The sequence below is a fragment of the Xyrauchen texanus genome, chromosome 8 (assembly GCF_025860055.1).
Source record: "Xyrauchen texanus isolate HMW12.3.18 chromosome 8, RBS_HiC_50CHRs, whole genome shotgun sequence".
Lineage (NCBI taxonomy): Eukaryota > Metazoa > Chordata > Actinopteri > Cypriniformes > Catostomidae > Xyrauchen > Xyrauchen texanus.
In genome coordinates this window covers 37110562-37138451 of record NC_068283.1, presented here as the reverse complement: position 1 = coordinate 37138451, position 27890 = coordinate 37110562, and the positions used below count along the sequence as shown (strand labels likewise).

General features: G+C 41.7%; 2 protein-coding genes across 2 annotated transcripts; one reads left to right on the top strand and one right to left on the bottom strand.

Moving 5' to 3' along the window:
• Positions 1-3938: 3938 nt before the first annotated feature.
• On the top strand, positions 3939-22621 carry si:dkey-110g7.8 (GTPase IMAP family member 8). The gene is made up of 4 exons (XM_052133174.1): positions 3939-4276; positions 6574-7278; positions 19042-19623; positions 21207-22621. The coding sequence occupies exons 1-4, from the start codon at positions 4246-4248 to the stop codon at positions 21257-21259; spliced, it is 1371 nt and encodes a 456-aa protein (XP_051989134.1). The 5' UTR covers positions 3939-4245; the 3' UTR covers positions 21260-22621.
• A 615-nt stretch (positions 22622-23236) lies between these two features.
• LOC127648476 (cyclic AMP-dependent transcription factor ATF-4-like) lies at positions 23237-26185 on the bottom strand. The gene is made up of 3 exons (XM_052133175.1): positions 25998-26185; positions 24849-25247; positions 23237-24750 (listed from the first exon to the last, which is right to left on the bottom strand). Exons 2-3 carry the CDS (start codon positions 25147-25149, stop codon positions 23765-23767), a joined length of 1287 nt encoding a protein of 428 aa, XP_051989135.1. The 5' UTR covers positions 25150-25247; positions 25998-26185; the 3' UTR covers positions 23237-23764.
• Between the last annotated feature and the right edge of the window lie 1705 nt (positions 26186-27890).

Below are 27890 nucleotides of genomic sequence, written 5' to 3'. Positions count from 1 at the left end.
GATGATAAATAACTGAAAAATCATTTGAGTCTATGAGCATTTTCCATGGAAACATTTCTGAGGTAAAATCAATTGTTAAATATTAACACTCTCTAAAATGCATTTAAAACAGTGATGAATATTACTCACCCACAGCAGCACCAGATAAAGAAAAACAGACGTTTCTTTTACAAATAAACCAGAAGCCAGGAGACCTTTGCAAACCAAAACTTTTGCATGTGCTAATGTAGACAGATTGCATGTCAAAACAGGGAATTTTGTAGAAGGATTTCTTGTCTTGTCTTGTCTTGTCTCTAGTGGACACATTTGGTACAACATCCTGCATCTCTAATTCACATAGTTGAATAAACTAATAATTTTGATGTGTTTCTGACAACAGAAATTGGTCAAATTTAGCAAGCGTCATCAGATTGTCCTGACGTTTATTATCAAAATAATACAATTTGACATAAATGATCCTGTGGATTCTGTGTACACAGCTATTTGGGTGTGACATTTCAACTGCTTCGAGCACAGTTGCAAAGATACATTACAGCGCCCAGCTAGCATAAAAAATGAACGAAACTCGGCAAGTTTCTTCAGAGTGCTCTCTTGTCCATGTGAGCAAAGATTTGTTAAGTTTACAAATTGTGCTTTTAAGATACAGGATAATTAAACAATAAAGGACACGCCCCCAAAACATAATTGCTTATATCTTCCAAAGGTTTTGACATATCAAAATAATTTTTCAGGATGGTCTGTAGATGATGCATACTAAGTTTTGTGAGAACTGGACAAACAGCCTGAGACGAGTTAAAAAAAGTATCTATATCAAAAAATCAAAGTCATGGAACACTTTTGTTGAGGAAATGAAAATTCACATAAGCATATTATTTTGGGGCACTGATGGATTTAGAAAAGCTTTATAATTTTATTCTAGCCTATACAGTTCCAGAAATATTAGCAAATCGGCAAAATAGCTAATTATAGCACCACCGTGTGGCTGATTGTCACGAAATTTGAGATACCGCTTCATGTAGATAACCTGCTTGTGTATAAAAAGTTTAATAACCATCGGCCATTCCCAATATGAGTTAATAGGTGCTGAATTTTGATTGCCATATTTGTTGATTTGTCAAATCGATTTTTTTTAAATATGTTAGCACTTAAACCAAAGATGATGCATTTAATTTGAACTTTGTCACTCAAACAGCTTTAAAATTATGTCAGTTTTTTATTATAGTGCCCTCTAGTGGCATAACTGCACAAAAATTTTCGTACATCTTCAAAATGTCCTGCTGACTACATGTACCGAGTTTGGTTATGCTTGGAGTTTGCGTTGAGTAGATATTGATCAATTACTAAAATCGCATTAAACTGAAGGAATTGTATCGTTAGTATTTTCTGAATGATTTAACGTATAAAAATGTATTTAACAGCTTTTGTCAGGAGGGTCTGTAGACCAAATTCTGTGCCAATTGGACAAATGGCATAGGAGTTCGAAAAGTATTTTTTTTTGAAAAATTTAAAATGTTTTTAGGTGTCTCTAGGAATCAGAGGACAAAAGAATTTTGATTCTAGAGATATGAGTCAAAACTTAAAGGTGCTTACTACAGCGCCACCTAGAGTCTAATGGGTGTGAGTGTATGGGCCGCCACAGTCTAGGTAATTAATGGGAAACACTGCGGCGGAACGGAGAATTTAATCATTCAAGTAAAAAAGATAAGCTATTTAAAACAGCAAGAGAAGAGATGCTTGCAGTGTTAAATAACTGTCAGAAGAAGAGTTTTACTCTTGTAGCCTTAAACCCTTTGTGTAATTAAACATAAGTTTGGGGAGGATGTTTAGGCTATTTACTATGTTCAATTTGCATCATATCTTGTAAAACATATTCAAACATTTACTTTCCTAATCAGTCTCGTACGATCGAATGTCACTATAGCAAAGACGAAATGCTTTAGAAATTATAGTTTCGACGTCAGGAAGTGAAGTCGTGTACATTTACATTTACATTTATGCATTTGGCAGACGCTTTTATCCAAAGTGACTTACAGAGCCCTTATTACAGGGACAATCCCCCTGGAGCAACCTGGAGTTAAGTGCCTTGCTCAAGGACACAATGGTGGTGGCTGTGGGGATCAAACCAACAACCTTCTGCTTACCAGTTTAGTGCTTTAGCCCACTACATGCAATGGAACACAGAACACCATAACCGCACCTGCAGCCTGCTGCTTAAAGTCCCTATTAAGAATGACACCGTTCTTTTATGCTTTGCTTTATGTGATGTCATGAAAGAACATATGTGCCCTGCAGAATATTCAGTTCGAGCCCGCGTACCCTTAATAATGATTTTTGTCATTGCTTTGTAGGTTCACGTGAGGAGTATCAACATAAATACGCACCACATCTTGGCGCAAGGTATTTTGAATGTGATTGAGAAAGTAGTCAGTTTCCAACTTTTACATGGCTAATATTTTTATTTTAATCAGACTAGTTTAGTTCTACACCACCCCCTTCAATCGGATGGAAATTACATTCGGATCCAGCTCAATCAGATCATTTTTGTGTTTATATGAAGGCTTTTCAATCCAATTGAGCTAACAGTCAGATTCTAAACAAATTATTTGGTTGCATGTAAACGTGTGTTCGTACTGTTGACATGAGAACTGTTGCGACCAAAGCGTTCAGTCCGATTTGTGAACTGGAGCTGTTCATTGAAAAGAAGAGTAAGGAAAAGCAGATTATACCAGTTCTAGGATCATATTACTCCCGGTTATCAGCTCAATTCTAGTCGGAGTCTCAGGCACGTCCAACTGTGAGTTATGATTGAGTAACTTGTGCATCAATTTTGACTCGGGACGTGAACTGTTTCAAATGATTCACTCCAATTTGTTGAACTGGATCAACTCATTCACTAAAAAGAACCAGTTCAAAAGAAGGATTAGTACATCATCCTCTGGTGGCGACACTGGGAGTAATGCAATTACAGCAACCAGGTTTAGAGCTTTCTTGCTTTATTTGGAGTGAATATGGGTAAAATGGGACACTTTTGTAAAATGTACGTTTCCTGCACTTTTAAATTGTGATCAAAATGCCATTTAACCTGACAATATACCCTCTTCAAAATCCCAGATTTCTTCAGGCAGCACTGTTCAAATTTGACACTTGTGTGTTGTCAAAGTGGGACACTTTTGGGAATATTCCGGGTTCAATAAAAGTTAAGCTCATTCAAGTGTTGATTACCATCAATGAGTTGATGTTGATTGCCACAAAAAAAAAAAAAATTCATCCCTCCTTTACTTTAAAAAAAGCAAAAATCAAGGTTACAGTGAGGCACTTACAGTGGAAGTCAATGTGTCCAATTTTTGGAGGGTTTAAAGGCAGAAATTTGAGGCTTATAATTTTATAAAGCAATTCTATCAATTCTTCGGTTAAAACGCATGTCATTTGTGAGCTGTAGAGTTACAAAGAAAAGTATAAGAAATGCATTGTATGACAGACAGACAGACAGACAGACAGACAGACAGACAGACAGACAGACAGACAGACAGACAGATAGACAGATAGATAGATAGATAGATAGATAGATAGATAGATAGATAGATAGATAGATAGATAGATAGATAGATAGATAGATAGATAGATAGATAGATAGTAAACAATGTGAACAGATGCAAGGCTCTGCAAGAGTCTGGAAAGCTTTAGGGTAAGTCCTTCTAGTATTTCAATGCAATTGGGTTTATGTCATACTGCAGAATATTTTGACTCTTCCATGTTCTCATTGGTCTAACGAGAACCTTTGCTCCACCCTTATACAAGCCCTCGTCCCATCTCCCTCCCAATGAGTCAACATTAGGTTGTGCTGTGAAGAATTGTGGGTGGCTGCTTACAGTTTCGCTCTGTCAAACTCTCCTCACTAACTCTCCAACGATTATAATCACATGCCACATCTTCTGTCTGCACTCTTCTCTTTCTTAGGTCTCTCTCTGCCCTCTACTAGTGTCTCTATCTCCTAGCAAACTCTCCCACTATCTGCTTGTGTCATTTCATGAAAGGAAGCAAAAGCAAAACAGAAGCAGAGAGAAGGGTTAGGAGGGTAAAGGGTTATTAGGAAATCAGTGGGAGTGGGAGAGAAAGAGAGAGAGAAGGAGGGAGATGAGGGGGGAGTAAGCCATGTTTTGAGCACAGGCTACTGGCCGCTTAGACAAAAAAGAATAAGATAGAAACAGTGAGAGACAAGGAGACAAACGGCCAGCAAGACACAAGATGGCTACAGTCTCTTCTGATTTAAACGCTGGTAAGTGACATTAAATATTCACTTCAGTTCGTCTCATTGGTATGCCAGTCAGACACTCTTTCAATTCCCGCATACACACACACACACACGCACACACACGCACACAAACACGTGCAACTGACTCACTTTTCTCTGCATTTCATGTGCTTCCTGTGTCTCTGGGGCTTTCAAATGCAGACGGGAAACTCTTATCTAAATTTAGATCAGTTTTGCATCATGACATAAAAGTGCAAAATGCCTTTGAGTCTGATCTTGGATTTGTTATTCCATGGAACGCAAAAGGAGATGTTAAGCAGAATGACAGCCTCAGTTACCATTCACTTTCTCTTTATGGAAAAAAACATGCAATGCAGGTGAATGGTGACTGAGACTAGCATCCTGCCTAACATCTTATTTTGTGTTCCACGGAAAAAAAGAAAGTTACATGTGTTTGGAACCAACATGAGGGTGAGTAAATGATTAAACAATGTTCATTTTGGGATGTACTACCCCTTTAAAAATGAGATTACAAGTCTGTTCTTTTTGAATATATTGTATGAGTACCAAACTTAATTTTATATTCTAAGGCAGTGAACAGCAAAATTCAGGGATGTAGTTGTAAAGGCTTTGGGGGTAACAAAATGTGGATGTAGACACTGTTAATCTCATTAACTAAAATGCTGACAAAATGTTAGATGACGAAGGTTTTTTGGATTTCATCAACAACAACACAAGTCAAGATGAAAAAGACATGCCATAACAATAATCAAACTGTTTTAACTGAAAATATGGCAAGAAAAATGTAATACAGTTTAATATTAACAATGCATTTTTTTTATGTATTTATTTTAAAGAAAGAAAAATCTAGACTTACGTGGCAAGAATTGCATTCATGCCATTTAAGTAAAAGTTAATTCAAACAAAAGTAATGAAAATGACAGGATGAACTAAAGACAAACATTTTGTGAAAAATAACTGTGTTTTAGCTGTTGCATTTTCTAATCATCCTTTAATCAAGATATTTTAAAAAATATTTGAAAAGTCTTGTTTTTAGAGAAATCGTCATGATTACTCTTGTAACCTCTGTTTCCTGATGGAGGGAACATGACGTTGTGTCCATGTAGTGACACTAGGGGTTGCTCTTGAGAGCCCCGAACACCTCCCATTCTTTGAGAAAAGGACAATGAGAATTGGTGAGTGGAATTTGTATGCCACTCCCCCGGACATACGGGTATAAAAGGAGCTGGAATGCCTCTCCATCCAGGTTTTGTGCTGAGGAGCCGAGGCAAGGTCCACCCACGTACAGTTCTTTTAGTGCCTTGGCCTGGTGTAAGGTGCAGCGCAGGGGGCTGCTAGAGTGGCTTTTCCGTGGAAGAAGGAAAGCCGCGACTGCAACGTTGCCATGGTCATATTCTCGCAATGAGAACATTAACCATCCACAAATGCTGCCTCAGTGTGATCGCTGCCCAGACATGTGAAGCAGCGCCCGTGTCCATCGGAAGTGGAGAGATAACGACCTCATCCAGGAATCACACAAAGATGGAAAGGCATCTTTAAAAAGACGCTCAACGTCAATTTGTGTGTTCTAATAGTGAAATTATACTCTTTAGCAGGAATATACACTCTGCGCTCATCATGCAGAAGTAGAGAAAGCTGCTGGAAATGCGCTGTATATCCAACAGCATACGCTTCTTAAAGAGTTGAATGGAACAGCAGTAGTATTCAGCTCACTGATAGTCCATCCGCTCTGCTCCGAAGAAGAAATCTGAATGGATTGGCAGTCCAGATCCATTTATACCCGTATGTCCGGGGAGTGGCATGCCCATTCCACTTGCCAATTCTCATTGGCCTTTTCTAAAAGAAGGGGAGGTGTTCGGGGCTCTCAAGAGCGACCCCTAGGGTCACTACATCGACACAACGTCAAGTTGACAGAAGGGTAACTAACAAAATTCAGTGATGTTCATGCTTAAAACAAGAAAAAACTATTTCCCAGTGGTGTTAGAAAATGAAAACATTTCTAGATTAAGAAAATTTAGCTTAATTCAAAGGAAAAACAAGTTTATTTTTCTTACTCCTTTGGCATTTTTCTTAAGCACGAACCTTACTAAATGTTGACAGATTTCTCTGAATGTAAAACTATACTGTATATTTTATGTCATTTTGCCTCTCAAGTAAAAATGCTTAGATATTTTTACAGTGCTATAAGACAAAAATACTGAGAAAGAAAATTTTGTGGTGTTGATGTAGTGTGCATGGACTGGACTGTGCATTACTGTTAAATTTACATCATTTTCACTTTCATCTTTATCTCTCAAAAGTAGAGGGACCTTGTCTACCCATGCGGCGCCTTTTATTGTTGGGGTTCCAAGGCTCCGGTAAAACCTCAACATTGAGTACCATCTTGAGTCAAGAGAAAACCCCATCTGACCATTCCCAAACAGAGCAGCATCAGCACTGTTTAGATATACTTAATGGTAAACTGCTGGTCATTGACACCCCTGGATGGCAACTGGAAACTGGAGATACATCGTACGAGAGGGACTCCGAGAACCAGCAATTCATAATTGATCAATGCTCTCCTGGTCCCCATGCAGTTTTGCTGGTGGTTCCCATTGGAGCCCCATTCACTGAGCACCACTGGCAAGGATTGTGGTGTCAGGTCAGGGCTCTAGGAGCAGGAATATGGAGGCACACCATGGTTTTGTTCACCTTTTCGGACCAGTTGCCACAGGACAAGGGAGTGGAGGAATTTATTGTGGATGGAGGGGCGGCACTGCAGAGACTGGTGGAAAGGTGTGGCTGCAGGTACCACACCTTAGATAACACCAGCTCGGACAATGGCACTCAGATTGCTGAGCTTATGCAGAAAGTGGAGGAAATGGTGCAGGACAATCAGGGTTGGTTCTTTGAGATGGATAGGCCAAACCTGGTGTTCGAGGATGAAGCGATTCAGGGGGAAAGAGAAGATGATGGAGTCACAGTGGTGGAGAGGACACCAGCAATGTTTAGATCTCCACCAAGAGGTAGGTTCCTGTTTATAGAGTGAAGTTTGGTTCCAGAAGTAAAAGATTAATTCTTTTTTTTTTCTTTAGGGAAATATATAAAGACACACCTTTCAATATTGACCTACTGTGAGCTCTAAGATTGTTAATCAGTGGTATATGCTTCTTTTAAAGCTATTAGTCCAACTAATTTCACAATATGGTTTAATAGAATCTCGTTAATATAACTAAGTTTTTGCTAAATTAGTTTTATGTGCATTGCAGAGGATTCAAAGTGAAATAAACACACTAGAGGTGCTACAACAAGTTTTATTTGCTTTCAAACAAATCACGAGTAAAACGGCTGATTATCGCTTCATAAACACAATATCTCACCCTGTTCCTTACTCAATGCTAATGCACTAATGACTTCGAAACACTTTTACTATAGTGCATAAGGCAATCCATTTTAATGTTTGCATTACATAACCAACTACATATCAAGTTTATTTTCATATGATTGGGTTGCATGGTAGCACAACTGACAGAGCATTGGACTTGCAATATGAATGACTTTGGTACGATTCAAGCAAAACATGTGTGGACGCGTGAGCCGAAAGAGTTGTTGCGCATTAATCTTAAAAATCATATCTTTTTGGTATCATTTTTAAAATCGCTTTAAGTGCCACAAGTGGACATTTCACCTAGAAACTGCTGTGTAATGACCCACACAATGTAATTTGGTATGTTCCCACAGTTTTCTGCTGAACTCAAACAAATATTTTTAGAACAATATCTCAGCTCTGTAGATCCATACAATGCAAGTGAATGATTTCCAAAATGTTGAAGGTCCAAAAGCACATAAAGGCAGCATAAATGTAATCTATATGACTTCAGCAGTTAAATCCATGTCTTCAGAAGCGATATGATGAGAAACAGATCAATATTTTAAATTAACTTTTTTACTATTTATAATTTATTATAGAAATATTTGTGTTCAGCAGAAGACAGAAAGCCATACACATGTGATGGCATGAGGGTGAGTAAATCATGAGAGAATTTACATTTTTGGGTGAACCATTTCATTGAAGTCACTGTGAAATCAAAATGAAAGTTTTACTGCTTTATTCTATATTTATTCCATTTAAGGTCATCAATATGCTAGTGTACTTCCAAAAGCTGACAAAATTTGTTATCAGAAGATATACGCATTTAAAATCTCTCTCTTCCGGCTTGACAGACCGAGGCACATTCATGACGATACAAAGTACCTGAAAAACTTTGTCCAATCAAATGCTCCCCCTAACGTGTCTGGCTGTTTTTATCACTTGGGTTAAAAACAACCCAATTTGGGTTATTTTGGCAACCCAGCGCTGGGTCAAAAACAAACCAATTTGGGTTACTTTGGCAACCCAGCGCTGGGTCAAAAACAACCCAATTTGGGTTATTTTGGCAACCCAGCGCTGGGTCAAATATGGACAAACCCAGCGCTGGGTTGTTTTGACCCAGTTGGGTGGGTTAAATGTTTGACTATTCTATTGGTTAAAAATGACTACACTGCTGGGATAAAATTAACCCAATTGGGTTGGAAATGTACAAAGATATCTTGGTCATTAAAACAACTATAACACACAAAATGACAAGAGTAATACATGCTACAGTAATAATAAAATGGTAAACATTTATTGAAACCCTGAAATGTATACAATATGCACAACTAGACAACAGTTTACAAAGGAAACAAAATGTACTTTTTGCATTCAACCAAACTTTCTAATATTACACTACAAGCTGAGCAACAAGCACAGGAAAACAGTCAAAATAAAACATTTGTAGTAATAGTAAAAATTTCAATTCTTAAAAAAACTAATCATAACAGTTTTTTGCATTTGATCCTGGCTCTGCACTGACAAAACTCAATCAACATATACAAAAATAAATGAAATGCTTAAGATGAGAACACTGTTTTTGATGTGTAGAATGCATTAAATGCAAATATCTACAGCAATATAAGAAGTTTAGACAGATCCTTAGTGGGGGATTCAGTTCCAGGAAGTCCACACAACACAATCTGTAAAAATTCCCCACACTGGGGAACACGGTTTGGGGAAATTGACATCTAAGGTGTAGAAAACCTTAAAGCAAACATCTACTGCTGCCAGCAATGTGTTTTGCTCAAGTGCTTCTCCGTTTATAACAACAAAGGTTTGACAGCACTGGTTGTTGTCTCCAAGCATCAGGACATATGGAAATTTGGTGGTGTTTTTTGCATGTCGCAGGTACTCAGCCATATTTGTACCAATCTGGAAAGAAAAAATAAATAAAACATAATATACTGTAACTCTGCATCAATGTAAGAAGAATACAACTCTTGAATGCTTGGTCACTCTGCTTAAAGCACTAGTTTCATTGAAGTAGTTAATGTGACTCACAATTACTTTGTATGCTGCACAGCCAGTATACAATGCTGAAATCCAACATGGTGGCTACATCAATAAAATCCTCATTGGTTCTTATGTCATGACATTTGGTCTCAGGAGAGACAAGAACGTCTAGGTTACGTATGTAACCTCCGTTCCCCGATGGAGGGAACGAGACGTTGTGTCAGAGAAGCGACACTAGGGGTCTCTCTTGAGCGCCGATATTCACCTCTGATCTATGAAAAAAGGCCAATGAGAAGTTGGCAGCCAGTATTTGCATATCCCGCCCCCGGACATACGGGTATTTAGGCGGCGCAAATACGGGAGTTCATTCAGGATTTTTCTGAGGAGCCGGAAATGGTCCGGCCACAATAGTGGCTCGGCTCAGCGACGTGACGGGGAAGACACAACGTCTCGTTCCCTCCATCGGGGAACGGAGGTTACATACGTAACCTAGACGTTCCCCTTCTGTCGCTCTCTCCACGTTGTGTCAGGGAAGCAACACTAGGGGTCCACTTATAAAAGTGCCATGCGCTGAGCCATGTACGTGAACTGCTGATACAGGAGCGAGCAGGTATTCTTACGTGCAGGGTGACCAACTGTATCAGACTGCACGTACCCTTCCCCAATGCCCCATTCAAGCCATCAGAATCCTTATCGTTACCCTGGAGGGGGGAACAAGATGATGGCCGCCAACCTGGGAACGGGCCAAGCCTGGCTGGGCCTCTTTTCTCTCTATGTTTCTCGCATAGAGCTACTACGGCCGGGCCCTTACACTCATTGAGGGAAGGGGGTCTTAGCCCTTATTAAGGGCGGAGAAGACCCTGCGGAGGCCACGCCTACCCGGGAGGGGAGGCAAATTTTAGTGGCAAACACATCAGAGGCCTGACTTAGGGCCTATGTGGAAAAGTTGGTGCGGTGGTAGATCCAGCCTCGTAGAGGGGGGAGCATACAGCACGGCGACCGAGGCAGCTGTGACTGCCTAAGGGAAACACGGGGGTCCGCTCAAGAGGGGACAGTACCGTGGTATTACACACAGGGGGAGTCCGAAGGAGACCTTACCTGTGGAGCACCTATACCAGTACAGGGTAGCTTGTGGTACCCGCAGTGGCTTGGGTCGGCGAGTTCCTCCGCTGAACTGCGACACATGAGGGCTAGGGAGGAATCAACCAGCGTCCCAAACATGGGATCTCCTGGGAACGAAGGTGCATCAGCAGGGCGGTCTTGAGAGAGAGGGCCCTGAGTCCAACTGAGTCAAGCAGCTCGAAGGGGGGTCTCTGGAGTCCCGTAAGGACGACCGAGAGATCCCAGGAGGGGAACAGGTTAGGCCGGGAGGGAGTCATCCTCCGGGTACCTTTTAGGAACCTGACGATTAAGTCGTGCTTACCAAGAGACTTGTCGTCCACCGTGTCATGGTGGGCCGCGATAGTGGCGACATACACCTTGAGGGTGGAGGGGGACAGCCTCCTCTCCAGCCTCTCCTGTAGAAACACGAGCACTGACCTAACTGCGCACTTCTGTGGGTCTTCGGCTCGGGAAGAACACCAGTCCGCGAACAGACGCCACTTTAGGGCGTAAAGATGCCTGGTAGAGGGGGCTCTGGCTTGATTGATCGTATCTATGACGGTCGATGGTAGGCTGGCTAGATCTTCCGCATCCCGTCCAGGGGCCAGATGTGGAGGTTACAGAGGTCTGGGTGCGGGTGCCAGAGCGTGCGCCGTCCCTGAGAAAGAAGGTCCTTCCTCAGGGGAATTCGCCAGGAAGGGGCTGTCGTGAGGAGCGTGAGGTCCGAGAACCAAGTCCGGGTGGGCCAGTAGGGGGCCACCAGAATGACCTGCTCTTCATCCTCCCTGACCTTGCATAGCACCTGTGCAAGAAGGCTCACTGGGGAAAATGCGTACTTGCACAGCCCCGCGGGCCAGCTGAGTGCCAAAGCATCTGCCCCGAGGGGAGCCTCTGTCCGGGCATATCAGAGCGGGCAGTGGGAGGTTTCTTGGGATGCAAAACAGGTCTACCTGGGCCTTGCCGAACCTGTCCCAAATCAGCTGGACCGACTGGGGGTGGAGCCTCCACTCTCCTCCGGGCGAGCTTTGTCTTTACAGCGCGTCTGCTATCACATTGAGGTTGCCGGGGATGTGAGTGGCGCGCAGTGACTCCAGACTCCAGAGGCATCAGTTGTAACCAGAACGCGTCGGGACACCTGCTGCAAGGGTACTCCTGCCCGTAGAAAGCAGAGGTCTGTCCAGGGTTTGAAGGTTTGGCGGCAGGCAGTGGTAACTTTCACATTGTGTGTGCCGCGGCGCCATGCTCGTCTCGGGACTCGAGTCTGGAGCCAGTGCTGAAGTGGTCTCATATGCATCAACCCCAGCGGCGCGGCCGTCGCGGAGGATGCCATATGCCCCAGGAGCTGTTGGAATCGTTTAGAGGGACCACGGCACCTGGCTTGAAGGGAGCAAGGCATTTCAGCACTGACTGAGCACGCTCGTTGGAGAGACGTGCTATTATTGAGACTGAGTCTAACTCCAAACCGGGAAAAGAGATGCTCTGGACCGGGGTGAGCTTGCTCTTTTCCCAGTTGACCTGAAGCCCCACACGGCTGAGGTGCCTGAGCACCTGGTCTCTGTGCGCGCATAGTAACTCTCGCGAGGGGGCCAGGATGAGCCAGTCATCGAGGTAATTGAGTATGCGTATGCCGGCTTCTCGGAGCAGGGCAAGAGCTGCCTCTGCGACTTACGTGAAGATGCGAGGGGACAGAGACAGGCCGAAGGGGGGGACTTTGTACTGATACGCCTGGCCGTCGAACACGAACCGTAGGAAGGGTCGATGTCCAGAGCGAATCGAGACGTGGAAGTACGCGTCCTTCAGGTCTACCGCTGCGAACCAATCTAGATGCCAGACGCCAGATAGAGTTTGTTTCTGGGTGAGCATTTTGAACGGGAGTTTGGACAAGGTCCGATTAAAAACTCGCAGGTCCAAGATCGGTCGTAAGCCGCCGCCTTTCTTGGGTACAACGAAGAAAGGGCTGTAGACACCCTTCTTCTTTTCGGTTGGAGGGACAGGCTCTATCGCGTCCTTGGTTAAAACGGAGGCGATTTCTTCGTGCAGGGACTGGTCATGTTTGTCGTGCACTGCGGAAAAATGAACGCCCACGAAGGGGGGCGGAGGCCTGGCAAAATGAATTGCGTAACCGTGTCGAATGGTCCGGTGCAGCCAGCGTGACGGGCTGGGCAGTGAAAGCCACACCTCTAAGCTCTGTGCTTAGGGGACGAGTATTTTGGACGTACCCGGCAGGGCTTCGCAGCGGTGCGGAACAGGTAACACGGCGTCGGCAGGCAACGTGGCGTCCAGAGGCTCTGGTGCTGAGAATAAACTCAAAGCACTTACCTTGCTCCACGCACCCGGCAGGGGGCGGGTTCGTGACTGAGGAGGAGGTCTGATGCTGGCGTCCTATGAACTCGTCTGAACCGGCCGGCCAGGGAACAGTCGTGGGGCTGAGGGCAGGGACACTGCGTCCGGGAAGCCGGGACTGTTGAGGCCTGAAAGCAGAGTGCCGTGAGAACGGCATTTGCGGGCCAGGTGACCCAGAGACAACAAGGAAATAGCTCTATAGAGTGTAAAGAATTTAACAAAAAATTCTCCTCCCGGCCCTCCACCGGGGAACGGAGTGGTCTTACCAGCTCCGGAGCTACCGTCTCGGTCTCTGGGTCTGTCATCTCAGGAGCGCCTGGGAGCCTTCTGGGTCCTCAAGGGGGTCCGTGAGAAGATGGGTGTCCAACTTCTGCGGGGAGCTCGACGCTGGGGCTGAGAGCTGGGCCCACTCACTTGTTAGTTGAGGCAGACCACCACTTTCTTTCTTTCTTGAAAGCCGCAGGAGGACGCCCTCGGCGAGCAGACAGGGCATGGCCCCTGGCGGCAGGTTTGCGGCAGGGCAAGATGTGTGAAATAGCCTCCGTCTGTTTCTTCACCACTGAGGACCGCTGGGCGGAGTCGTCAAGTGGTGTCGCCGAATGGATGGAGCTGGGAGACGGGGGCGTTTTGAGAAAGCGTGCTTTGTCTGCCTCCTGTACTGCGACCAGGCTGTCCATCGTTGCGTTTCTGGACCACGGGGGGTGGCCATCGCCTGTTTGAGTGCAGTTCCTGCAGCACGTCAAGAACAGGACTACCCAAGTGCAGATTTTGAAGTGCCCTGGCCCGGTGGACTTGCAGGAGGGGGCCATGGCATGCAGGGGGGAGCGGTCTGGGACCATTCTATCACCGAGGGTAGCGAGAGCGGAGGAGCGAGGAAGCTGGGCCACCAAAGGTGGTGGCCCAGGTGAGTTATCCGCATCCGACGCCGCTTTTACGCTCTCCGATGCAGCGGTGATGTCATCATCCAATGCCGGGGAGCTCGAGGGACCGGACGGTAGGCCGTTAAGCGGACCGCACTAATCCCGAGCTCAGGGGAAGCAGGCAAGCGTGCCGGGGAGGCGGGAGATTTCGAGGGGATTTACCTGGCGAAAGCGTCCCGTTATTCTCCCCAGATCGTCTTTCATCGCCCGCGGCGCCTGCCTCAATCCCGTAGGAAGGAGGCGAAGCGTGGGGGGCGGCTGAAGTGGCTCTCTCTCACTACAAGAGAAAGCAGAGATTGCAACGCTGCCGCGGTTATGTTCTCACACTGAAAACATAACCCATTGGAGAGAATGCTCATCCCGAGTTCGGACGGAAACAAGCAAGCGTGCCGGGGGAGGCGGGGGGTTTCGAGGGGGTTCACCCGGCGAAACGGAGCCCGTCATTGTCCCCAGATCGTTTTCATCGCCCGCGCCGCCTGCCTCAATCCCGTAGGAAGGAGGCAAGGCGCGGGGGGCGGCTAAAGTGGCTTTTTTCTCACTACAAGAAAAAAGCCTACGACCGCAATGCTGTCATGGCTATGTTATCGTACTGAAAACATAGACAATTCATAAAAATGCTGCCTGCGTGTGATCGCACCCAGGAATGCAAGGCAGTTTTTATGACCGTCAGAGGTGGGGAGAATCAACGCATCCAGAAACTACACAGGGGCGTAAAATCGTCTTTCGAGTTGTCTGCGCTGTCGAAGCGCCCAGGGGCAAGAATGCACAGCCGTGCACGAAGGAGAAAGCCGCTGTTGTGCGCCGTAAAGTCCAACAGCATGCAGAGCGTCAGAGGATTAAACAGGAACTTGGTGTGTAACTCGCAGCAGACTGCATGCACGACCATCGGCTCCGAAGAAATTTTCTGAATGAACTCCCGTATTTGCGCCGCCTAAATACCCGTATGTCCGGGGGCGGGATATGCAAATACCGGCTGCCAACATCTCATTGGCCTTTTTTCATAGATCAGAGGTGAATATCGGCGCTCAAGAGAGACCCCTAGTGTCGCTTCTCTGACACAACATGGAGAGAGCGACAGAAGGGGAACCAATGTTTGAAGTATCCCCATATTTGATTAGGGCTTGAATTGATAAATTAGAAAACAAATTTGAGAGCAAATAATAATTTAAAGGAATAGTCTACCCAAAAATAAAATTGTCAGCATTTAACTTACCCTCACGTTATTCCAAATCTGCATGACTTTGTCATCTTCAGAACATAAATGAAGATATTTGAGCTCCGCGGTTTTTGTCCATGTCATCAAAAGCAACCAAACCAAAACTTTCAAGCTCCAAAAATGGCAAGTACTCCATGTGGCTCAAATCGTATATCAAAAGTGTTCTGAAGCAATACAATAATTTGATATGATGAACTTAAATTTTTATAAGTCATTATTTACTCTCAAATCATGACACTCATTCTAACTTGCATATACAAAACTACAACACTGCCATTAAATCAAACCCAATGTTATGACATCATGACATCACTGAGTCAGTGATGTAATTTTGTATGTGTTATGTGTGTTCGCTAATCGGTGTAGTGATTTGATCACCACAGCGGATGATCCACATCTTTTATTTGGCACGTTTTACACCGGATGCCATTCCTGATGCAACCCTGCCCATTTATCTGATCTTGAGGGATTTGAGTGTGTATAGTCATCAATTATCAATCTAATCATCATATAAAGTGATAGGATCACTTCAGAACACTTCTGATATATGACCCGAGCCGAGAACTTTTATGATGCCTTTATGTCCTTTTTAAGCTTGAAAATACAAATCATCATTGTCTGTCATTATATGGACATGAACAGCTGAGAACATTCTTCAAATGTCTTCATTTATGTTCCAAAATCGAACAAAAGTCTTACAGGTTTGGAATGACAAGAGGGAGAATAAAATTATGAATTCTAATTTCTTGCAGAATTGTTCCTGAAGGCCTTCCTGGTTTCTATGAAACTTGGTCTAAACATTTTTTTTCCAATCTTGTGGACAGAGGTTGGAAGCACCATATGAAGAACCAATAAAGCGATGTCACTCTGTTTGTCTTTAGAATGAAAACAAACAAAATATTAACAAATCACTTAAAATGTTAACAAAATATCTCCTCACTGTCTGCTAGCTGTACATGGGACAAAAACAAAGTGGATTGAACCGATCAATGCAACACTACTCCAGCCAATCAGCAACAGGGGGTGGTTCTTGCATGTGCACAGGATGAGGGGTGAAGGCAGAGAGAGAGAGAGGGAAATTCATTAGAAGAGCGATGGCAAATCTGGCTGATGCAAACTTTCTAAACTCCAAGGAGGACAAATGGCTGAGAAACAGACAAAGAGAAAAAGGTCAGATGAATATAAACTAAAAAAAGAAGGATTATGATAAGTCGAGGGTTAGGAACTTCATCAACATTGGCGAGGCTTTTCAGTGGTGGAGAGACTCCAAGAAGATTTGACTCCAAGAAGATTGCACTGAAGGGAGGGGTGTGTTTGTTTTGGCAGTAGAGTTTGAATATCCACAGTGTTTCTCAGGAATCACTGAGTGCACCTTTAATAAAACCTGACCGCAATGAATCTGTAAGTATGAAATGGTGTTATAAAGGAATAATTGACCCAAAAGGAAAAATACCTGCTGACATGGTGCCTAAAGCAAATGAAGAGCCTGCTTCTCTCTTCTGGCAACCTGCAGGATCTTATCCTTAAATACAGGAACCCAGTTCTCTGTGAGTTTTGAAGCACAGCCTGAATTCAAAACAGAGAAGTCCTGGGATATCTAAAGTACAGGCAAAGGACAAAAATGGCAAATAAGTTGTATAAGTAAATAAATATTGAGCGAATGTTTGTTTCAAAATTCCATCAAGCACCTTCTTGAAGTACTTCTGGAATTTTAGATGAAGTTCAATAACAGGGATAAGAGAGGTTAGAGTGACGTCATCTAGAAGGACGAGAGTTTCTTGATCAATCTTCTCGGCTGCAAGAGAAAAGATATGCAGAACAAAAGATATTTTGATGAAGATATAATGAAATGCAAGTTGTTTCAAGTTGTAGTTACTTTTAAATGAACTTAATATTTATACTAAGATGTGTAGTGAAAAAAGGGTTACATTTCGAATCCCACAAACGTGCACTGACACATGACACAATGTTCGTCACAAGTAGCATCCACGGACATCTGGGTGCAGTGAGATTTTTCTGTCCATGTGGACAACCACACGTGAGCAAGAGAATAAAATCAATGAAGTCTGGTTGAGCATGCATCTCTTCAGGAAACCAGTCTTTTTCCCCATGCGTGCACACTGGTACCCTCACAGGTCTCGGGTGGGAGTGGCGGCACAGGAGGCACAGGAGGACGTGATATAATATCACATGGACCAAATATATATATATATATATATATATATATATATATATATATATATATATATATATATATATATATATAAAATCAGACATAATGTAAATATTTGTGTCACATGACATGACATCACATATTTGTGTCACATGACATGACATGGTACACACGCATAGAAGATCCGACCGGAAATGTTCCTTTAGTTAAAAAATCGTTTTAAAATTTTTTGACGTTTATGACCAAACATAATTATTCATTGAGCAACTGGATCCATATGGATTACCTGCATGCTGCCTAAATGTGACTTTTGGACATTCACAGTGTTTGGACCCATTGACCCAGGACCAGCCTGCCTGATATATCTTTTTAAAAATATTAATTTGTGTTCATCTGACGAACGAAAGGCTTATGATGAGAGAATTTTCAATTTTGGGTGGACTATCCCTTTAAGAAATCAGTGGACTACAAGCCTAGTGCTCCTGTCTTTTCAATGTAAGTTTCAAGATAGTTTAAATAAGGGTAATATTTTTAAGAAAAACACCACACTGTATTATTTATGCCCTAATAGTATGTTGGAAAATTAGCAATGCGCCACTGTGACAGCTTACCCCTTCTGACCAGTGGTGGCTCAGCGGTTAAGGCTCTGGGTTACTGTTGGGGGTTCAAGCCCCAGCACCACCAAGATAACTGTTATTTATTCTTTATCCTTAGTGTATTGTGATTCAAAACTTGGCCAAATTCGCTTCTACTCGTTTGTTTCACGGCTCCAGCATTGTCCTATTGTAAACAAAGTCCCCACCCTACTTAATTTCTCCAGTACTGACAGCAGAACCGATAACGTCCGAGCTTACCAAAGCCAGTCCTTCAATAGCCTATAGTGCGTTGGTATCTTTTTTATTACTTATTTCTCTGCATTGAGTGACAACCCTCTCAAATATAAGACACACAAACAGAACAAATAAAAGTCTCAGATTCACTGTCTGTAATTGCAAAATTCTTGCTTACTTATTGTGACGTGATAGCAACCCTTCTGCTGTGATAATGCAACTTCAACTACGCTATCAATATCCAAAGTAGCCGAACGTCGCGTTTGTCACGTTTTTTCTTGAAGTTGGCAGTAACATATCAAAAGTTTTTAATTAAATATAAAGAAGTTATACAAATGTAATCCTTACTGTTTTCTCCAAGGAACTTAGCTCCTTCCTTAGGCACTGGATGAGGTCTGCTCACTCTTCTGGAAAATGACTCTAGGGGCAGCATTGGTTGATGCCGATTATGTTAAAAAATGCAAAAAATTTAGAGGTCAACCGATTAATCGGTTGACCTCTAATCATTACTTATTATATAAAGAGTTCATATGCAGCCAACAATGGCACAAATTTTTACCCCAAGTAACACTTAAATGGTTGTTGTTCTTCTCCGGATCACTCAAATTGGCTGTATTTACTTGCCATCTGGAGACCAGAAATACAAAACAGGCAATTAGATTCATCATGGCACTGCCCAGTGGTTGGTCAGGATAACTGTGGACAGGCTCGCATTCAAAATCGAAGCAAACTTTGGGCTTTAAAGATGCCCAGTTAGATCATGCAAGGGCCTGAAAATATGAATCATATACAGTATATACAGTTTCCATTCTCAACCTTACACTTTCTTTTTTAACAGAGTTACGGTTGCTGTTAGTTGGCTGGCGTGGAGCTGGAAAGAGCTCGGCAGGTAATGTTCTGTTGGGCTGTCGTGCGTTTGAATCAGGACGCCCCACAGAGGTCTCTGTCCGCCACCAAGCATTCGTAGCTGGTCGGCGCCTCACGGTTGTCGACACACCAGGTTGGGATTGGTTCTCCGTCCAACGCACGCCCAGCAACGTACGAAAACAAATCAAACAAGGGGCGGGGCTTCTCCATCCCGGTCCACACGCACTCTTAATGGTCATACCCGTGGTCTCCTCTCTCACTCCCAAAAAGAGGCAGGCCCTCAAGAGCCATTTGGAAATGTTTGGGGAGGAGGCGTGTCTACACACACTGGTTCTGTTCTCATGTGGTGATTGGCTGGATGGCACATCAATTGAAGATCATATCCAACAGGACGGAGGTGAGCTACTGAAACTGATGAAGCATTGCTGGAATTGTTATCATGTGCTGGACTGTACCAAGGCCAACAAGGACAGGACACAGGTGACTGAACTCTTGCATAAAATAGAAGAAATGGTGGCAGAGAATGGACAGAAGCCTTTCTTACCTGTCAAACGTAAGTGTTTTATATCCCATAACATTCATTTCATTTTTACATTTAGCTTTCTCACATGTGAAAAAAAAACAGTCTCTTAAACTTTAGACACTTTTAGCACTGTGGACTTCTAGAAAGTAAAGTCTTATTATTAATGTCTACTGACAATGTCCAAAACACTGTAACGTACATGCATCACAGGAAATGCATGCTATTTTTGTAATATTTTATGAGTCATTAAAAATCCCCACTAGTGTAATTTCCAGTACATCTCAAATTCTGTAATGTTTAATAATCCAGTGGTTAAAATTATGGCAATGAAAATTACCATTTTAACGTTTTTAAAAGAAAATGGCAGACTCCTGTTTTTCTAGCGCTGTTTCCTTAGCTAATATTTTTCATCCTAAATACAATTAAAACAATATTCACACAGTTTTTGGATAATCTGACAAAATTACAGCTTGATTGTAAATGACATGTGCTCACATTTGATATTTACCTTGATTTTTCTTTGTTTTATTCAGACATCACTTGTCTCGTATTTTATTTCAATGGTTACACTTTTGTCGACTTGGTGAACTAATTTATGGAGAGAAAAAAATTATAGAAAAAAATAACAAAATTGTTTGGTGTGTTGGAAATGATGCTAAAACTGTGGGAGAGTTTAATATTTTTTTAAATTGATAAAAGTAATTATCACGCAATAAATATTGAAATGTTTTTGTTTATTTCACTCTTTGCTTAGATTATTATCATAGTATTCAAATTAAATAATTTGTATTTTTATAATGGATTTTCATGTTTTAATATTAAAAGTCTTGGGCTGGGACAAGAAATATAAAATATATAAATATATTCATAAAAGGCATTTTAAAAGTACACAGAAGAAAATATACAAAAATAAATAAAAAGTTTGTCAGTTTTAATGTGACCCTCATATATACATATATATATATAAAGGAAAAAGTTGAAGTCTGTCAAAGACTATTTGTTTATGAAGACGCGCCACTTCAGTTAAAATGAATGGGAGAAAATGGAACGCTCAACCAAGGAGCTTTGAGCACACAACTGTCAAAGGATGTGGAAAGGAAGTCCCACCTTACAGTTAAAAGAGCCAATCACCTTTTAGAGACAGACATCGCCTGTCAATCAACTTGAGAATGCGCATGCGCATTTGCTATAGAAGCGGGAACATTGCGCTTTTTAGCGTAATAATATGAGGTAAAGAAGCTGATGATGATTTCGGTGTTGTCATATTTTACTGCTGATTTTACATATGTCGTTTAAACGTAAGCTTGGTAAGCCGTTTTTGAGATTTTGTTGTTCCCCCATTCAAGTAGATAAGAGCTGAACTAATATGACTGGAAATAGCCTCCCGAGAGCGTTCCAGTGGACTGACTTGCTAGAATGACTTTGCATCTGTTCAACTTCAAATACATATCAACCCTGATCAACTTTAAATAAAAATAATACATTAAAATCAACCCCTGGGAATTGAAAGTGCCTAAAGTTGAAGAGACAGACACCCATAAGCATGCAATACATCTGCAAAATATGATCACCTACAGTATGTCAAATTTGATCATTGCCAACTTGTTCTGCAGTGAACCAAGAACTAGACGAGGAGGAAACGAGTGGAAGATGCACTCTGCAGTGAAGAATGAGACAATATTGTGTGCATGTCCAGAGCACACTTTAAAACAATGTACCATGAAGAAAGTGAAAAAAGATGACATTTTGGATTCTGAAAAGAGCATTTTTATCCTGCAACTGATCACACACAAGGTCATTCATACGTTTTGTAGATCGATAGAATGCAAATATTATATTACAGGGACATTACACTGCTTTTTAACTTCATGGGAAATATGTTCTATTTATGTTTACAATCAGTATACAGAAGTGCAACCTAGGGCTTCTCAAGCAATGTAGATTGGTAAGCCACTGGACTTTCATGAGTTAAAAATTAAGAGCTATTAGCTTGAAGCACTTGCTTTGAGTTAGCCACAGACCACAAATCAGTTATTTTCTTATATTGACACTGGCACAACATGCACACAAATGTATTGATACTGAATATTTGCTAGTTATGTGAGATGCATATTTGACAACAAACAGGCCAACTGATCAAAATTATTCTCTCCATTTCCATTATGTATCGCAGGACTCTCATACCCAATATTGTACAGTATTTATACAACCTGGATACATAACCTATATATACCTATTATATTAGGTTGTCTTGATAACAGTGTAGCCCTATTGACTATTTATACTGTTCCTAATGCACATTCAATGTAATGTTAGAATGTAGAATTTAATTGTATACAGTATTCATTGAATTATCACACAGTAGACGCACTGGAATTAAGTGCACCTGAAATAGTACTGTTCGGGAGTATAAATTGGTTTTCTTTACAAAGACTGAACTGAATGTGCCAATGAGTCTTTTGAATGTAATTTTATGACTGATAACCATAACCAAAAAGGAGGGCACAAGTCAATATAAAGTTCCACCTTAGTGCTTCTGAACTGTACTAATGGGTGGTGTTGAGCATTTAGGCCCTAATTTAGGGGCATGGCTGTATTACCTACCCACAAATATTTGGCCCAATATGACAATATACTATGAAAACCCAAGTGCTTAGGCCCAAATTAAGCCTCAAATGTGTCTTTTGACTGGTAACATGTACTTGGGAGCCCAGCTGACTCTCTTTTGTTATTCACCTCATATTCTCATATTAATAAAGGTAATTTTACAGTGAAATCTCTGCATTGTGTGAGTGGTGTTTCTTAGGATGCGGTTTCCTCAAATCAGTCTCAAATTCAAAAGGCCCACAAAGTGAAGATTCCCACATTTAACCACAATCCAATGTTTATAACTAATGTGTTGGGTATTTGATGCAGTCATTCTTGGTCAAGTAAAACAAGTCTCAATAATAGTATAGATTCTTTCTTTGGAATAAAGAAACAAGCAGGTTTTCAAGTCTTCCGAGCACCCTGATCACTTTATGTAGGACTCAATCCTTGCTTAATTTTCAGTGGAATTATCTGACCTCACTCTGCTAATTAACTCTACATACAGGACCCTTTTTATACTAGTACTGAAAACAACTTTATACAGTGATCAGTCACAACATTATCTGAGATTATATACTTCAAACCACAATTGTACAAAGCGATTATCTGAGTTACCATAAAATTTGGCAGTTCGAACCAGTCTGGTTATTCTCTGTTGTCCTCAATCAAGGCATTTCCATCCACAGAACTGCTGCTCACTGGATGTTTTTGGCACCATTCTGATTAAATTCTAGTGACTGTTGTACATGAAAATCCCAGGAGATCAGCAGTTACAGAAATACTCAAACCAGCCCATCTGGCACCAACAGAGAATGGCCAGACTGGTTCAAACTGACAAAGTCTAAGGTAACTCAAATAACCACTCTGTACAATTGTGGGTGAAGAATAGCATCTCAGACAGCTATTCTGAGATGCGGGTTGGCGCTGTTTTGGTGGCACGAGGGAACCTACACTATATTAGGCAGGTGGTTTTTATGTTGTGGCTGATCATTGTATAAAATAAAATAACATTATAATACTGGCAAAAGAAAAGACACTGAAACAGGTGTTCTTTTCCTACGGTACTTTTTTTACTCGTTAAATTCATGATAAATTGATTTCCAACAATATGATCACAACATGACAAAATATTTACAAATTTGATGTGTAATTAACTAAGTGCACACTATAACGTTTCTATGAGACATTAGGAAAGTTTAAACATGACAACAGAATTTTAACATGGAAATTTCATAACAGACATACAGTGCATCAATACACAGTGAGCTGGTTATTATAAAATACAGTGTTTTAAATTTTACAGGCAAGCTAAAATAAATGCATTGCTAAGGAAAGAAAAGGCTTTGTTCAGAACTGACATACTAAAAGGATACGTTTCTATTTAGGCATTGGGGAAGCATCAAAAAGGTTCTTAACTCAACCCTAAAATACTTTCTTTAGAACCAACATTTATACACTTGTTTCCCAGCATTCCCTGCTTATGCTGGTATTCTACACTTCAGCCCATGCTAAAACAGTCCATTTCTGTCAGCTTCAAGCCTCTGTGTCCATTCAAACCAATTTATTTTATTCTTTCGGATTACTATCTCACTGCTCTGCTCTCTCTTGCTCTCTTGACTTCTTCCATTAGCTCTTTCAGGTACTGGATCTCTTTAGTGATGGAGTCTGCTTTCTCCTCCAGCTCTTGGTTTCTCTCCTCTAGAGCTGCACACTCCGATAGGAGAGTATCTTGCTCGGCTCGCTTCTTCTGTCGGTAACGTGTGGCTGCAGTCTTATTCTGCTCCATTTTCTTCAGCTTTTTCTCAACCTTGGGGCGACTGACCGACTTCACTCTTCCCGCAAGGGTGGGCGATTCTGAGTGGTTATCTTGGGTTGGCTTGGAATCAGGTTTAGAGTAAGGCTTAACCCTTGAAGGGCGAGACTGGGGACATGGTGGAATTTGTGGTTTGGGAGAAGTTGGTTTTGTGGAATACTCCATAACCACCTCACTTTTGCCTAGATGGGTAGCTATCGTATTAACCTCCTCTTTGGGAGCAAGTACGAGAACAATGCGGGTTGGGGAGAGGGACAGGACAATTTTAGGCACCCGCAGCTCGACAGGGTATGGAATCTGAACTTCTGAGATGTCCACCTCGCAACCAAGCTCAAGAATGTCAGTGGGAGGCTTGGGTGGAAGAATGGAAGGGGATGGGACTGGGGAAGCTGGTTCTGACTTGATCTCAAATTCAGCCTGGGGCTCAGGAACCACAGAGGAGGAATCTGCCATCTCAGAAGATACAGATGAGATGAAAGGGGTAGTAATTGAAGTGAATGAAAGATTGGAAAGTTGATCAATTTTAGGGACAGAAGCTGGAGTTACAAGGACAGAAGCAAGCGGAGAGGGTGAAGGCGTGTTTTCAGAAGATAAGGGCTGGGGCTCCAGCTCTATCTGTGACTCGAGAGAAGCAATGAGTTCTTCGGGGGAACTGGGCGGATCCTCAGAGTCATAGGAACCAATAAGAGTGTCCAGATCAAACTCACTCAAGTCAATTCGCTCTGTCATCCAATCCATCTCACTAAATGAATGCTCTGAGGGGGGAAATTCAAAGATTAGATGTTATAGTGGAGTGCTTAAAATATGAAAGCAAAATATAGAGCCAAGTAATGACGTATTTGCAACACCTCACCTTTGCCACTGTCTGTGCCATCATCATCTAGACACAGCTCATCTGAGGAGATCCAGGACAGGGATGGTTGGACGAGCCCAGCCTTCTCCCCCCTCTGACGGGAGGGAGGAGTGCAGGTTGGGGTGAGGGAGGGAAGTGAGGAGGAAGAGAAAGATGAGAGTGGCGATTCAGCCCCACCAAGAGGAAGAACCTCATCATCTCTAACCAGGAAGGACCCCAGAGGGTCAGCCATCGGTGATGATGGGTCCCAAAAAAGGGCTTCCATATCGGCCGGGCCAAACCGTGAGCTCATCAAAGACATGGCTGTCTATTTCAAGAGGGATCAACGAGTCTTCTACTGAGAATTTTAATAATTTCGTGCTGACAGGTACAGCAAAGTTGTGAACTGCCACAAAGGACCTGCAGAAAGAGGATTTAACAGTAGTTAACATCTTAGCATTATAACTTAAAAAATTAAACAATAGCTGCCATTACGCCACAGTAAAATAATGAAAAAGCCTTATTTGGTCTTCCTGGCTCATGACACATTTCATTCTACCCATATATGGTCATCTGCCACGTGGAACGTCTTTTTCAACTACTGAGTCTCTTTTTAACATTTCAAATCTCAATTTACCAAACACAAAATCTCTTTCATATTCTGAAAAAACTCGTTAAAATTGTTTAAAATATTAAGTTCCTAGAAAAATACAATTTGATATGCTATTTCTTTTGTTAGTCGAATAAGGCTCCGCCATTTCAGGCAATCGCCGCTCCCTTTTCAGGACCGCGCGACATTTTATGAAAGGCACGCGATAAAAGAGAAGCCAAAAAAAAGGTGTTTCGCTCGTGTTTATTTAACTTAAAAAGGTCATACATCTTTAAGTTACATTAACGGTACAAAACACAATCTTTTAAGTTCCCTTTAAAACAGGAACGTCTACAAATCCGTCGATAATAGTTTTCACTGTAGGTCAGACACGTGGCGCGCGCTAAGCTACATCTTCTCGCAGGTTTTTTCCTCCGCATCCAATGTGACATTATTTACTTAACTAACACATTTTTAAACTACAAGATAAGTAACTTAAAAAGATGACACTTTCAAGTACAACACCAGAGCCACTTTTACGAACTTTCAAGATAAAAAAAAATTATTCAGAGTATACTTACGCCATTTTGCAATAAATGTAGTGAGCCAGTGCACAATGTTGATGCACTGAGGAGTTTGCGCGCTGTCGACAAGCAGCAGTTCACACGGCCATTTCGGCGGAGAGCGGAATCGCTCGAGTATAAACAAAAGTCAGCTGAGATAAGGGAGAGAATGCCGGCGATGACGTCGCGTTCACATCCATATACTGCCGCAGTGCAACTCAGACATATCCTGCCGCCACAGCGTTTTGCTTTGTGTTACAACGCATAGGCACATCATATAGACCCATCAGTTTCATTAAAATTGTGTCATGACTCATGAAGAGCAGGACAACAATCGTAGAAACACGCTTTTGGATATGTACATCTCTGGAAATAATTAAGAGACCACTGCAAAAATATCAGTTTCTCTGGATTTACTAAGTATGTGTTTGAGTAAAATGACATTTTTGTTTTATTCTATATATAAGTACTGACAATATTTCTCCCAAATTTCAAATACAAATATTGTCATTTAGAGCAGTTATTTGCAGAAAATGACAACTGGTCAAAATAACAAAAAAGATGCAGTGTTTTCAGACTTTGAATTATGCAAAGAAAACAAGTTCATTTTCATTAACATAATATTAATGTTTTAACTTAGGAAGAGTTCTGAAATCAATATGTTATGTGTCTTGGCTCACTACCAGTCTTTCACATTGCTGTTGGGTGACATTATGCCACTCCTGGCACAAACATTCAAGCATCTCGGGTTTGTTTGATGGCTTGTGGCCATCCGTCTTCCTTTTGATCTCATTCCAGAGGTTTTCAGTGGGGTTCAGGTCTGGAGATTGCCATGACAGGGTCTTGATCCGGTGCTCCTCCAACAACACCTTGATTTAACTGGCTGTGTGGCATGGAGCATTGTCCTGCTGGAAAACACTATCCTCAGAATTGGGGAAAATTGTCAGAGAAGAAGGAAGCAAGTTTTCTTCCAGGATAACCTTGTACGTGGCTTGATTCATTCGTTCTTCACAAAGACGAATCTGCCCGATACCTGCCTCGCTGAAGCACCCCCACCAAATTTCACAGTAGGTGCGAGACTCTGTGGCTTGAAGGCCTGCATGTCTCCATCTAACCATTAGACTGTGAAATTTGGTTGAGGATCAGTGATGATCTGGAGTGGCTTAAAGTCACCCAACAGCAATGTGAAAGACTGGTGGAGATTCATGAAAGCTGTGATTGAAAATCAGAGTAATTCCACCAAATATACTGATTTCAGAACTTTTCCTAAGTTAAAACATTATTGTGTTGATTAAAAATTAATATGAACTTGTTTTCCTTGCATTATCCAAAGTCTGAAAACACTACATCTTTTTTGTAATTTTGACCAGTTGTCATTTTCTGATAATAAATGCTCTAAATGACAATATGTTTATTTGGAATTTGGGAGAAATGTTGTCAGTACTTTATAGAATAAAACATATATATATATATATATATATATATATATATATATATATCAACATAAAGTCCATTGAAACCAATAACCACTATGCAAATATAACAAGTGCATGACTCATTTACTTTAGGCTCCTTTATAAATTTCCCAGATGTGGGGATCATACTGCCGCCCTCTGTTGGACTTTTGGTAAGTTTCGCCTCTGTTGTAAAATAATATTGAAATTAATATAAGAATAAAATGACTTATCAAGAGGCGAAATAGACTAATAAAGTCTCTATATACAAACGTATAATTAATAACCATCAAAAAGGTTAATTAATTAATTTATTTTCTATACAGGTATATTTAGAAACAATACATGTCGTTTTATGCAAAATTCAGTTTAAAATGCAAGTCAAGCAAATAATTAAATAAGGACTTGTGCAAATATTTTACAATTCTTTCAACATAAAAAAGCACAATCATTAAAA

Bases quoted from the DNA above. Each gene is read 5' to 3' on its own strand.
- si:dkey-110g7.8 (XM_052133174.1), top strand. From the start codon at position 4,246: ATGGCTACAGTCTCTTCTGATTTAAACGCTG. The intron at 7,279-19,041 runs GTAGGTTCCTGT...CTTTTTTAACAG, and splicing joins GTTTAGATCTCCACCAAGAG to AGTTACGGTTGCTGTTAGTT. The intron at 19,624-21,206 runs GTAAGTGTTTTA...CTTGTTCTGCAG, and splicing joins GCCTTTCTTACCTGTCAAAC to TGAACCAAGAACTAGACGAG.
- LOC127648476 (XM_052133175.1), bottom strand. From the start codon at position 25,149: ATGTCTTTGATGAGCTCACGGTTTGGCCCGGCCGATATGGAAGCCCTT. The intron at 24,751-24,848 runs GTGAGGTGTTGC...TTCCCCCCTCAG, and splicing joins TGGCACAGACAGTGGCAAAG to AGCATTCATTTAGTGAGATG.